The sequence below is a fragment of the Equus caballus genome, chromosome 16 (assembly GCF_041296265.1).
Source record: "Equus caballus isolate H_3958 breed thoroughbred chromosome 16, TB-T2T, whole genome shotgun sequence".
NCBI lineage: Eukaryota > Metazoa > Chordata > Mammalia > Perissodactyla > Equidae > Equus > Equus caballus.
The window spans coordinates 24,262,805-24,277,718 of NC_091699.1; the positions used below are offsets into that span (position 1 = coordinate 24,262,805).

General features: G+C 38.5%; 1 protein-coding gene across 10 annotated transcripts in view; it reads right to left on the reverse strand.

The window, feature by feature from the left end:
- The window catches only part of CNTN4 (contactin 4), an 874,155-nt gene that overhangs the window by 138,489 nt on the left and 720,752 nt on the right, over positions 1–14,914 (reverse strand). For all 10 annotated transcript variants that reach the window (XM_023620062.2, XM_023620061.2, XM_070238574.1 and 7 more), the window contains 2 exons: positions 5,259–5,395; positions 1,562–1,691 (listed from right to left, as the gene is read on the reverse strand). In XM_023620062.2, the coding sequence (XP_023475830.1) occupies positions 1,562–1,691; positions 5,259–5,395 (267 nt within the window). The remainder of the gene's footprint in view (positions 1–1,561; positions 1,692–5,258; positions 5,396–14,914) is intronic.

The following is a 14,914-nucleotide window of genomic DNA, read 5'->3' on the forward strand; positions in this document are numbered from 1 at the left end:
TTACATATGTAAGATCTACATGCTAGGCACCAAGAAGTATGTTGCAGAAGGGAAAATCAGGACTCCGAAACTGGGCAAATAATCAGGATTTATGGAATCAGCTCCCTTTGTATGCTGCTTTTCTCTTATTTGTAAACTTTCTATTATGTTTTCCCTAGGAAGAACTATTGCTTAGATACTTTATTTAAACTCTGAAGTTGGAATCAAGATTTTCCTATGGGAAACATGTAAGTTGATGGACTGGACTTTGTTTTTTTTTTAATACCCATAGGTTCATCAAGTCACTTAACTTAATGCTTTCAATGATTTATTTACTTAACTCATTAATTCATTTTTTAAAACAGTCTTGGGGCCAGCCCCATGGCCGAGTGGTTAAGTTTGTGTGCTCTGCTTTGGTAGCCCAGGGTTTTGCCGGTTTAGACCCTGGGTGCGACCTAGAACCACTCATCAAGCCATGCTGAGGCGGTGCCCCACATAGCAGAGCCAGAAGGACCTACGACTAGAATATACAACTATGCACTGGGGGGCTTTGGGGAGAAGAAGAAAAAAAAATAAGATTGGCAAGAGATGTTAGCTTAGGTGCCAATCTTTAAAAAAAAAAGTCTCTCAACTCCTTCACTGCTTACCACATTCATTCATTCTTACACTCATTCAATATTTATTGAGTGCATACTATGTGCTTCAATACTGTATTAAGTCCTGAGGACCAAATAATGAGTTAAACCAAATACTGTGCATGACATCTTGGGGAAGTTAAAGTGCAATGGGAGAAAAAGACAGAAAAATCACACAAATGTAAAATGTAACTGTGGCAACTGTTATAAAGGAAAGTTAAAAGGCAGTACTAAAACTTGTAAGAGAGGAGTTGACCTAGGCAGAGGGCCAGGTATGACCTTCTGAGGAAGCAATAATGGAGTTGGGAGATGGTGAATGGGAAGGAGTTAATGAAATGAAGAGGAAAAGGAAAAGCATTCCATGTAGAAGGAACAGTATGTGCCAGTGGCCCTGTGGAGGAAGGGAGGATGGTGAATATGCAGAACAGAAAGGTCAGTAGAGCTGAAGAGCATGGCGGGGGGGCGGGGGGGCAGGGGGGGGGGTCACATGATGAAAGAGGTAGCTGGAGGGGCAGACCAGTAGGACATAGCCTGGAAAATTCAGATGTTGAAGAACAAGATTCACTCTGCCAGCTGTTCAAATAAAACTTTCCAAACCAGATCAGCTCTTCCTCCTTCCAAGCTAAGTTTGCATCAAATCAGAATGATAGCAACAGACTCCAAAGCATTTCAGAAATTTTGTCAATTTAGAAGGGTGGTCAATACAGGAATAAATACGAGTGCCAGGGGAACTATATTACCCATTGTAAGCATCAGAAGAGGCTGATTTAGAAAGTGGTCTCTTCTTATTGCTTGTAGAATGCATTACTTGTTTCTCAAGTAATATCTTTGGTTTAAAGATTTCTTTACCCTTTTCCTTAGATTGAACACTGATGTGAGGCAAAGCTCATGTTAGTTTAGTGACTTAAAGAGTTTCTATTTTTTTTCTGTCCAGCATAAAGACTCACCTATAACACTAAGCTCTGCGCTGGAAAAAATAACTCCATGTTTATTCTCTGCCACACACTGATACATGCCAGCATCCGAGAGGTTCACTATTGTTATGTTGAGTGTTCCTTGTTCGATTTGAATTCTTTCCTGTGAAAGAAAAAGGAACACAAAGCATTGACCTACAATTGAGACCTTACGGCACTTTTGCTACAAGTTATATCAAAGGGGCTTAATGAGAATAAACTAGCCATCATATAAGCAATTTATATAACATGATCTATTTATCTGTCAACTAAATTTGTGGCGGGTCAGATGCTAAATGGAACAACTCGTACATCAGTTGGTAAATGGAACTTAAATTGCAGGACTCTCTTGAGTTCTCATTGATTTAATAGTGAAACCATTCAGATTGATATTCCCTCTAAATACATGAATCTGAAATTTAAAATGCTTTTAGGGCTTTGTGCTAACTAGGGGTTGGGGAGTGAGAAATAAAACCAAATTTACTGTTTAAAGTATTTAAAACACTCGGATTATGAGCAGACAACACTTTGAAGGTTAATAGAATTGTAATCTTGGATAAAGCAGAAGCAAATATTTAATATTGGTTGAGGCTTACCAAAAAAAAAGTAGATATTAATAGTTTAATGTTCCCTTTCTCTATTGTTGTCAGTGGCATGAGCTAAGCTTAGAACCATCCGCTGGTAGCAAATCTGAAGAAAGCAAAATTATTATATGGAACAACAGACCATTTTCATTTGTCAGCCTGAGGATACCTAACTTGCCTTATCAATTTTCATAAGTACCAAGAAGGATCTCCTTCTTCCCAGGAGACCTGCCATTTAAAAATATAAAATATAGGGGCTGGCCCCGTGGCCGAGTGGTTAAGTTTGCGCGCTCCGCTGCAGGCGGCCCAGTGTTTCGTCGGTTCGAATCCTGGGCGCGGACATGGCACTGCTCGTCAGACCACGCTGAGGCAGCGTCCCACATGCCACAACTAGAGGAACCCACAACGAAGAATACACAACTATGTACCGGGGGGCTTTGGGGAGAAAAAGGAAAAAATAAAATCTTTAAAAAAAAAAAAAATAAATAAAAATAAAAATAAAAATATAAAATATAAAGATGCATTGGTTTTCCATTTGCCTTAGGTCTGCAGTTTAGCTGGGCTGACACCTTATTAGGCTTTGATCGAATCTAGGCATCCATGTTCCCTCATATTAAATAAAGGGAGGAAAATGCTGGTTCACTGGGTACCTACACTCTAGCGATTTGTTTGAGTTTGGCTTTTATAATTTGGGAGAATCATGGGCTGAGCAGGAGCCCTTTCCAGTGACAGGAGGAAGTGTATGCGACAGGGCAGAGGTTGGGCACATCAGCCCCCTTTCTGCTGTTGTGCACATTGACAGCTAAGCCATTGCTCAGACCAGGACTCCTTCCTGTGTGGCCTAACAGGAAGAAATCTGAGCACAAAGAACTGGCTCTCAACTTGGGCCCTGAGGAAAATGTCAAACTTCAGTGAACATTTGAGTGAACATTTGAGAAAATACAATAAGGAGAGTTAAATTGGATACACTTATTTCTCACTCTAAGGTCCTTCCCTACCCTCCCCCTGCCTTGTTCCAAGTTCTTTGTCAGGGTCTGCTGCATTAGATGGAGTAGTATAGTATGCTGTATAGGATCCATCCCTTCTGGATTCTTAGATGTACCTTCCAGGTACTCGTTCCAGAACCAAGGTACTTATTCTTCCAGCTGCTAAGAGTGATGACTGCTCATATCCAAGTCTCTGTCTGGGAACTGCCCTTGGCTGAAAAAAACTTCCCAAATCCAATACCTGGTCATTGAGAGCAGGAGTGCAACAGCAGGGCCCCCTTGCCTCAATTTGAGAAATTCTGAAGGACCTTGGGCTCCAGAGCAACCCCTGAAGACCTCTGTTGCAAGTGCATCACTGTTTAATCTCCCTTTGCCCAATATGACTTCCCTGACTCCTTCATAGGTGAGGCTCCCGGGAGCATTCCCAATATATCTCCTGCATGCAATCTCTGCCTCAGAGTCTGTTTTTAGAAAATCCAAAGACAGAGAGTGATGTTTGAAATACTTTCAAAGAGCATTTAAGCTTTTCTTCCCTTTGAGCCATATCTCTTCCTCCTCATCCCTTTTCCTGAAGAAATTTTCCATATAACCAATTCTAAAAACCTTATTCAGGCAACCTGAGGCAGTTATGCATCCAGCAGACATTGAATATTTGGATCCAGGCTCCATTACTTACTAATGATGGATGTGATCTTAGGCAAATTGCTCTGTTATGCCCATTTTACAGACAAGTTGGTTTCCTTGTCTGCAAAATGGGTGTAAAAATAGCACTTATCTCATAAGGTTCCTTGTGAATATCAGATGAGACAATGTGTTTGAAGTGGTAAGATAGGTTAGCATTTGTTAAAAGTGTTTGAGAAGTATGCCTTCCAAATCCTTTGTGAATAGTATTACAACCTATCATTTCCCCTTACAAAATGAATAGTTTGAGCAGAATTTTTATTTCAATGGTTATATAGTTCTAAAATTTCCATTTTGTTCTTTAAAAAAAATCTATCTGCTTATCTTTTCAAAATATCTTGTTTATTTTTATGGACATGGTTCTTTCATTTACCTCTTTGAGCCTCCTAAACAGACATTCCTATCTCTTTGTTAGACTGTTCTATAGGTTGGTTATCTTTCTAAAAAATAAATTTTTGCTTACATTTTGGAATATTGGTTTTGCAAGCTTATTTCTGAAAAGGAGTTATTTTTGTTTGTCTTTTTCCCACTGTTTAGCAGTTTTGCGGCTGCTCCACCTCATCGCCTGGGCCGCCAGTCCAGAAACAGACGTGCTCCTAGCTTCTCCCAGGTCCTGAGGTGAGGACACTGGGATGACTGCAGCTCGCATCCCAGGGCCAGTGGGAAGCACGGCCCAGTGCCTTCCACCTCTCTTCCACCACAGCATCCCAGTAAGCCAGGCAGGGGCAGTTTGGCTGCTTCTTTCACTGGGCAGCAGTAGGTGGGGGGATTTATCTCCAAAGCCTTCACTCCAAAAATTTTGTATCCTGTCTCTAGAGAAGATTTTTTTTTAACCTAAGCTCCCAGCTACCACTGCCTGCTCCCAGGCCTACAGGCTGGTGCCTCCAGCTCCAGTCATCACTTTTAGTTTTTGTTCTATTTCTGTTGTATTAGAGAAGTTAATCTTGCATTTGAATATGTCATTGCTACACGTTTGAGGCAGAATTGATATTTTGATGATGATCTTATTGCACCATGTTGTCCAGAAGTCGCCCCAGATGAAGAAATGACACACCACACTGAGAAGGGAATTGGAATGCTGAGAGGTCTTACTCCTTCACTCGCTCTTGTTTAGTGCACATACAGATTTGTATCTTAGCACTACTACATGTACCAGACCTTCTGCACAACTTTCCAATTGTAAAGCCAGAGGTGTTAATCTGTGAAGACCAAGGACCTAGCATAGGAGCTTAAGAAGGCTGAAGAAGAACAAGGCTGAAGAATTTGATTTATGTACAGTTTCTATTTACCAACTGCATTCACTTTCACTTTTTCCACTATCAATGGCATTTAGTTGCAAATTATTTTGGAAACAACTCACCATTTTCCTATTTCCTGAGCAATGAGGACACAGTAACCATTACAGTCAATACTAAGACACAATTATCATCAATTGCTTACCTGAGTTAACAGTGCTTCACCATTTTTTAGCCACCTGTATGTAGGTTTGGGTCTGCCATTGGCTTTACATTCCCAAAAGACATTTTCTTCAATGGCCACATGGATATCATTTATTTTTTGAATCCAATTAGGTTGAGCTATAGCAGTTCAAAAAGCAAAGAGAAGATGTACATTCAGTGTATGTTCAGTCACTTTTTACCATACGCAATCAAGGGACAAAAGTAGGTTTATAAGAAAATTCCTTTTCCAGACGTTATGCAAATTACAAGGCTGAGTATAAGTTCAGGGGTGCTTTAAGAAGACATCCCATCCTTTGTCCAACTCTGAATGCCCTATTTTTGTGGCCCATGTGGCTACTCTTTTAATCACTAAAGGCAGAATGACTATAACTACTACATAGCAAAATTAACTATCCCTGTCTCCCAAGTATCTATTCTTCCTTTTAGTAGGAAAAATCTCCCACACTGCCCCAACATTTTTGGCTAGGCTCATGTTTTCCTAGCTACACACTAAATTTCCCAGATTCTTTTGCAGCTAGAGTTAACCATGTAAATAAGTTCATGCCAATGGTCCGTGAATGAAAGCAGTGAGAGGAATTTCCAGGTTATTTACTTAAAGATACTTGCCCTTGATTCTCATTACCCCTTCCCACTGATTGGAAAAAAGTAACAACTGAAACAGCCTTGGACTCAGAGATGGAAGCTAAGTAAGATGGAAATGATGACCTGCCAGCCTTGGACCTTGCAGCCTCAGACCCTCCTGCCTATTATTTTAATTAATTAATTTTTTTTTAGTGAGGAAGATTGGCCCTGAGCTAACATCTGTGCCAATCTTCCTCTATTTTGTAATAATGGTATGCCACCACAGCATGCCCTGATGAGCAGTGTATAGCTCAGTGCCCAGGATCCGAACCTGTGAACCCCGGGCTACCAAAGCAGAGTGTGCAAACTTAACCACTATGCCACTGGGCTGGCCCTCCCACCTGCCTATTTTTAGAGAGATATGTGAGGGAGAAATAACGTTCTTATTTAAGCCACTGTATTTTGAGGTCTCCCTGTTACAGTAGCTTAGTCTGTCCCTAATAAATCTACTTCATTCTCACCCTTATATAATTTTTGTGACTTCTTTCTCTGTCAAGACTATTATCATTTTTTATTATTGACTTATTCCATATTGATAGAATGTTACCCACAAGAGTATGGCCCCAGAAGCCCAAATCTCTGAATAAGTCCTGATTTTTACCAAAACCTTCTTAGGAAATCTAGTCCTGCCCACAGTTTGACATAGGAATCCATGGCAGCACATAATTCCCACATTGCCCGCTGCCCTAAACCACTCCCACCACCAAAATTACGCCACATTTCTCATGCTTCAGTTGAAGTCATGTTTTCTTTCCTCCTTCTTAGTGGCGATAAAGACAATGTTAATTTCACATTCCATAAAAAGTTTTCATAAATATCAAGCCTTGCCTAAAGCACAATTCACACTATTGTTAAATGTAACAACAAGTGTATTTAGGCAGAAGACCTTCAGCAGAAAAGAATCATAGTATCATTCTGGAATGTTATCTTCTCACAGGGCATTTCTATAGTGTAATGCCTACCAATATAAACCTAGTAGAGTTGATATCAGTACTTAATTAGAAGATGCTACTCGATATTCTTAGCCTGTCTCTTAGCTGACTTGACCTCAGTATCCTCATTCAGTGAGGATCCAAACCATTCATAATTTAATTCAAAAGGAAATTAGTAGAACTGCGGCCAAGCTATCTTACCTTCTTAATAATAAACAAAACTAGAAAAACACTCATCAAGTCACTTTACCAGCAGAGGTCTCTAGGTTCCTGAGTAAATACTGCTTCTTCCTTTCGCCGTCTATAAGCAATGTCATGTTTTTGAAAGAGCAAAACACAATTTTACAAATCCTCTGCTGATGGGGATGACGCATTGCTGCATATGCAGGGAGGCCGAAAGGGTCAACTTTCAAAAAAAGTTATAAAATCAACAAGCATTAAGTTGAAGGAAAGGTTATAACCTTCATCCTTGAAAGCGCTGCAAGTCTGCAGTTGTTTTGTATCTTCCTGCTATTAACGCAAAGGGAGCTCAAAAGGTAGATACCTTTTCAGTTCTCTGTTTGGAGACTTTGATGTGCAACCCTGATAGGGGTAATGGCAGTTGTGTGCCTTATTTCACATTCAACCTGCTGAATATTTACCCCCCATAGCGTCCATGAAAACAAAGCAAACAAGAAAAGCTGCAGAAATCTGTGGAATATTAACAACTAAGCCAAACTTTTCAAAGAGAGTGAGGAAAAAAAAATGGAAGGGCAAATGTAACTTATGAAGCAATGTCGAGTTGAAGTTCAAAAAGGAAACATCAAAACCATGTACAGAGACAGAGATTTCAATGTCATAGATTTCCTGTAACACTTGGGCTTATTCATTGCTTTCTTTCAAAAATAGACAAAGCTGGAAGCAAAACCTTGCAATCTCAAAAAAGGAGGTGAGGCAGGGAAGGGAGGGCCTTGAGAGGATTTTGAAAAGACCTTGCAAAGTTCTAACTAATTAAACACTTCTGAGGGCTCATTCTGTCTCTTCCAACAGGTTATGGAGGTTAAGGTGCCAGACAAGAATGTTCAATGGTAGTTATTTGTGCTGGCCAAGGTGAAATCAATAACTAATTCATCCTTTGCAAGACATCATCAGGTACTTACTTTGTTTTTAAAGTAAAATAAGTTCACAGAAGCCCAATCTGAAATGATGTGAACATATTCCTTTTGAAGTGAATATCTGGAGATGGGCCCAGGGAGATCAGAAATGGAATGTCCTATTATATAAATGGCAAAGAATGAGACAATCTTCCTTTTAATATGCCAATTGCAAATCTACAGGGCAAAAGCCCACACAGTGAAGGTTTCTGCTGCCACTCACTTAGATTAGATGAATCATACCTAAGTGGGTGAGTTTTTTGTACCAAAATAAAGTCCTGTGCCTAATGGGACTTGTTCCTATCTCTCCATATCTCTTTGGGTCATACAGCTCAAAGTCCTTGGATAACAGATAGTCCATTTTAGTGCATTATAGAAAACATTGGTTTTTTTTTTTTTTTTGGATAATGCATGTGAGTCCATGGTCTTTATCACTTAATATCTAGGTTCAACTACATATTATAACTCCAAGTCTAAATAATAGCTCTGAGGAAGGCCTAAACAGGTTGGTTCAGCACTATTATTTCAGAAAGAAGGTTATATCTAAATTTCTTTTTTTGTAATATATGTAGATATACGTAGATCCCACATATTAAACATATGTGGCATTAACCACATCCACATATTAAAACAGACCCATCCATTTGGGCCATCATGTTCTTTCAAGGTTTGAAACACAGGAATCCCTCCCCCAAGACAACTTAAGTCTTGTTCTCAAGCTATAAATTCAAATAGAAGGTTAAACGGTTGTGTTAGAATTTGACCCTGTGACATTGTTAGTCTCTTGGATAAATGAACAATCTCTTCATTTCAATATTTTGTTCAATAACTGCCAGAAATGACCTAAATCAATGTCTGCGTATTCCAACCACTGGAATTGTGTAAGCATCTTATCCAATAATAGTTTATATTGCAGACAGATAAAATTTGAATTTAGTGGTCAAACAATTCTCAGAGGTATTTGTCTCTCTGACTCTTCAAAAACAGAAATTTCTCATAGAAAGAAATGCCATCATGAACCTTAGAACTTAAAAATTTTTAAAGAAAGGATATAATGGGGAAAAAATAAATTTCTATTACAAAGATTACCTGTAGTCATTCAAAATTATTTCTGGTTGCTTACACAGTCTTGGAGAAGATGAATCATTTCCAGGGAAGGCAGTGGTTTGGCTAACATTGCTTCATAAGTTTATTGGTAGTGGGACTTTATGAGACTGAAGATAATTACTTGGCTTCAGTTTACAACCTATATACTATATAGTTGCTTCCCAAATCTTTCTCTCTTTATCTCAATTTCTTGTACTGTTGACAGAATCATTGAGATATTCTCAGCTATCTTGACCTTGAATGAAACATTCCCAGTACTCGCACTTGAACTACTCATTTTCCAACCTTATTGCAGAGAGTCTTCTAATTTATTGTTACAATCTTCTCTTAAACATCTGACTTCCCAATTGTAGAAGTCACTGAAGGGAGAGACCATCTTTACAGGAAATATTCATACTGTGTTCTGGGGTAGGGTCCAGATTTGATCTTTGTTCAGCCCTGAGAATCTCCCCTCCTCTGACTTCAGGCTCTTATCCACTCCCTACACCACAGCACTCATCATCCTAACGAGGGTTTTCAAATTCAATTCTATGAAGCTCTGAGGATTCTCGGGAGGTACCACCTTCACCTAGAGCAGTCTTGCTTTGTTTTAGGTATGGAGAATTTCATGTAAAAAAAAAAAAAAGAGTAACTCAATGATGAAACAACACAAGCATTTTGAAAAATTCTTTGCTGAGGCATCTAAATCTTGTCGTTTTGTAAGAAGAGCTTTGGATTTGGAGGCTGGAGATTGAAAGCTTAAGTTTTCTCATTAGAATTGAGAGGAGGTTGGACTTGATGGTGTCTAAGTCCCTTCTGACTTTAATATGCTAAGCCTTTAGATTGCCTCTTGAATTAACCGAATTCTTGAATCTCCTGGGTTCTCTGTTAATTTGTGCTTCACTTAACACTCCTATTTATGGTCTCTTCATCTCTATATAAGTTACACTGCACTTTTGCTTCTGGCAACGGCAGAGGAGATGCCAGCCTGCCAACCCTCTTGTAGAAAACAAAATATAAAAACCAACTTATGGAAAGGCACAGTAGAGGGCAACCAAAAGCAGGCATATTTCTATTAATAGGTATTTATTAATAAATAAAACAGATACAACTGTAGGAAGTAATCTGTATGTGAGATAATGGATAGGATTTGTGAATGTGCTTTCCATGCTGTAAATGTCATATGAATTGAGAGAATATTTCCATCATTTCATATTTTTAGGCTAATATTTAAAGTACTCTGTCATCTGGTTCCACATTGTTCTCTTACTTTCTAAGTATGCAAAATGAACCCACAGCTCCTGTCAAATAAGGGCCTTCTTTCTCCTCAAATCCAATAGGCCAGTTCCTGCCTCATACCTTTGTTCATAACCTCATGTCTTTTTGGAATGTTCTCCTCCCTTTCATCCTCTAACCAGTTTTTACTCTGCAGAAACACCTCCTCCATGAAGCCTTCCCTGATCTGCCACTAGCAATCCTCCTGAATATGTGCGGTTCCTTTGGCACAAACAGCATACCTATTTTGTGCCTTCACTTGTATTGTTTTTGTTTAACTCCTTTGTTGTTAACCAGTTTCTATAAGAGCACACATTTTCTCTTTTCTTCCCAGATGTGCTGTAGTCAATTCAGAACTTTAGAAATGAGTGATGGAATAAAAAGAATTGGAAATTGGCAATAGGTTCCTAAAAACAGAACTTAAGGCTGGTTCACTAAGCCCACTTCTACTCAAATAAACCAAGCCATTATTCTAGCCTAACATGGATTAACTTCTTTACATTTCTTTTTAACCCTCAACTCAGTCACTATTGAATGTTCCTTTGAATCGCCTATTATTGGGTTGAATTCATCCCTTTTTCCTTCCTCTATCCCCCTTCTGAACAAAACAGTACCGATCACGAACACTATGTACTTACAGAATATCTCATCAATATCACTTTATATGTGTTCTTTCTCAACCTCATAATAACCTGTAAGTTAAGTGGAATTATCCCCATTTTATAGATGAGGCCCAGAGACATTAATGTTTAGATTCAGAAAGTGGTTCACTTGTGACTGCACACAGGACTGCTAGGCTCCAATCCATGTTCTATCTACAGGCTGTCAAAATATATCTAACCCTATCACCAATGGTGATGGAAGGATTCTTTTGGACCTATGGTTCTCAAAGTGTGGTCGAAGGACCACTGGGGTTCCCCAAGTCTCATTTAGGGAGTCCATGAGATCCTTTTTTTGCAACTACATATCTGTGTGAGACCAAATTTTCTTCATATACTTCTACCAAAACAATGCATCATGACAGATTGAATACAGAAGCACATATAAGAATCCAGTTTTCTTCTTTTAAGACAGACATTGGAAGGATTTTCAAAAACATAAACAATGTCCCTCTTCTCATTAAAATTTCTTTTTGGAAAATTATAGTCAGTTTTCTTAAAATATGTTCATTATTTTAACATGTATCGATTGTATTATTGTCATTTTAAAATAAAGTACAAAATTAAATTCTAAGTTTTAATTTCTAATATGGTATATATTGATAGATATAACCCACATAAGCAAAAGATTTCTGGAGTAATTGATAATTTCTAAGGGTGAAAAGGGGTGCTGAAACCAAAACTTTGAGAACTCCTGCTTTAGACAAGCATAGAATCTTTCAGATAAATGAATCCACTTATGCAATACTTGCTACAAGTAAATTTAAACAATATTCCTTGATGGATAAAAATTGGAACAGTTACATCTGCTTTCTGTGGCAATATAGAGTGAGGGAGTTGAATTGCATTTCAATACATTGTCCTTGATCTGGCTTTCCCTTCTCTAGTCTGAAGTTTCTCATGGGGTAAGGACTTGTGTCCCCACTCCTGTATTTCTTCCCACCGAACATTATTCACAACATGTTTCCTATGCGCACCCCTTGAAAAATTGCAGCAAGTCTCTTTATTGGAATGACCAGATGAAGGGGAGGAAACAAAAATTGTTGACTTTAAGTGACACTCAGGGAAATTGCGGGTCTCATTATCAGTTCTGTCTAGGACAATTAAGTAGACTATTGCTCTACTGCAAAATTACCTTATCTTCTGTGTTCATTTTTTGGTCATTCTGTCCTTTAAGCCACTTCGGAGGGCTGAATACTATCTAGTGATCACATATACCTATCACATCCGTGGGGAAATTAGTATGCTGGGCTGCGTGATGCTTCTGTATTCACTTATTGATGACCTTAGATATACTCAAACAACATTTGCAGTGTCATCAAGCCTACAGTTTTGCCTTTAGAGTTAAAGGACCATAGCATACAAGGTCTAGACATACAGCCTTAAATGTAATTTGAAGAGGAAAATAAAAAGAGCTCCTTTGGACTCAATATTCAGGCGATCATCTTAGAAAACAGGAAGCAAAAAAGTCAATTGTTCATCTGGATGTTTTCATTTATGACACTGGTTGTGCAAAATATGCAGAAAAAGTATCTGGATGATTGATGGAGTTTTCCCCTTACCTACTGTATTAAATGTTGTCTTGTCAGGAAAAGTAATATGTGTAGTATAACAGAAAGAGCAGTTCTAGACGTAGATCTGATTCTTGCTCATTGTGTCATCTTCGCTAAGTTATGTATTTTATGTCTCTGGACCTTATTTTCTTTACTTATAAAAATCAAAGTGTTGGCCCCAACAGTTCCTTCCAGCTCAAACGTTACAGGAGTCTATGAAATATAGCTTTGTTTACTGATCAAATATTATATTTCCTGTTTCCCATTGGTGAAGATGATTTTACTCTTAACACCTGTTACATATAGGAGAAATTGTACAAAAGGCTTTAAATATCAGGTTCTTGTAGTTCACACCTCATTCTTCTAAATGGTGATTATAATTCTATTGGTCTATTTGTGCAAAAAGGAAGTGGCTGAAGACACATGAGGTGGAAAGATGAGTAATATCAGTGAATTAAATCCATTTTATACTTCCCTTTCCGTTCTTCAAACATAATTATTTTTGAAGAAGCTCTCACTCTACTTTGTCTATGTAGACTGGCTACAATGCCGGATGTGACAGCAACCTGTTAACTTTCTAGAGAAGCAGGAACACCTTTGCTTGCATGCAATTTAATCTTCAGCTTCACTCTACCACTTGGAAAGCTTAGCACAGGGAAATGGTTCTCACAATGTGGACTCCAGACAAACTGTATCAGCATTACCAGGGAACTTAACAGAAATGTAAGTTCTCAGCTCCCACCCCAGATCAACAGAAGCAGAACCTCTGAGGTTAGGGCCCGGTGTTCTGTATTTTAATAAAATTTCCAATTATTCTAATATGTGCAGAAGTTTGAGAACTTCCAGTATGAAGGAACAAGCATAACGTTTGGAATCTAGCTCTTCTTCTTACTATGTAAACTTAAATATAAACTGAATAATTGTAGGAATCATTCAAAAAAGACACGTGAGAGTGTCTTTTTGGCTCTAATTCCAAAATATATCTTGAGTCTCTCCATTTGTTTTCCTTCCTTGAGTCCTAGCCACCAACATCTCTCACCTAGATGGCTTCTTGACTGGTTGTCCTGCTAATCTGTTTATCACAAAGCAACCAGAGTGGTCTTTTAAAAGCATGAATCAGATTGAGTCATTCCCCTGCTTAAAATCCTCCAATGGTTTCTCATTATATTCAGAATAAAACCCAAACTCTGTGCCTGGTTTACAAGGTACAGTATAATCTGTTACCCTCTTATGTTTCAAGACTTTCACCATTTCTTACTATGATTTGGTTACACTGGCTTCCTTGATGCATCTCAAATATGTCAAGAAGTTTCCTGCCTCAGGGCCTTTGCACTTCCTTACCTTCTGCCTGGAATGTCTTTCCCCTTGAAAGGCTGGCTCTTTTTCATCCTTTAGGTTTCAGCTCAGAGGTCAATTCTCAGACAAATCTTCGCTGACTACCTTATCTTATGAAGCCTTTCCCTTACTTCTAGTTATTTTCTATCATACCATCCTAATTATTTTCTTTATAACTCTTATTACAAAACGACATTTTCTAGGTCATTTATTTCCTTAATAGCATATTGCCTGTCAACTTCTAGTGAAATACAAGCCCCTTGAGAGCAAGGATTTGCCTTTCAGCCCTGTACTTAACATTGCCCGCCTTATGGTAGCCAACAAAAAAATATTTGTTGAACAAATTATTAATATCTTAAAATCATTTTGGAAAATTTCTACCTTTAGCCACAAAGATTTATAGTATTTTACCCCTGAAAATATACAAATCTACTTTTAGGAAGTTTTTTACTCTGAAAAATATCTGAAAGAGCAGATTAAAATTAGACCACACTGGTCAAGTATAGATCATGGCAAAAATAAATTGGGAAGATGGGGTATGGTAAAAATGTTTATGTCTGAACAGGTTTCAGTTCTTCACACATCTCAAACATGAGTAGCACATGCTAACCTAAAGCCACAGTGGGAACACATCAACCAGGAACGGGGGCTTCCATCATTCTGACACAGGGAAGATGGGAACAATGGAATCATGCCCAGCAGGTCTGCGGAGGAAGGTTAAATGGTTTTAGTGCCAGAAGGGAAAAACTGCCATTTTGTCAAGCCAGAACAGAAGTTAGCACATCTGTGGTTGTTGAAGTGAAGAGCTGATGAATGGAATGCAACAACTTGGAACTGAAAAGGAGAAGCCCGTTTCTAAGCTCAAACTCATGGTTTGTAATCCCAGAGCACAGTACATCTTAATATTGTAAGAAATTCTCCTGTCAACAAAGACAGAGTGTTCATGGATAAGTGACTGGGGCTACTCTATCCCCTTTTGTGATCTGCATGGTGATTTTAATTATAATAACTCATTTAAATTGGAGATCTAGGCAGCTGGATA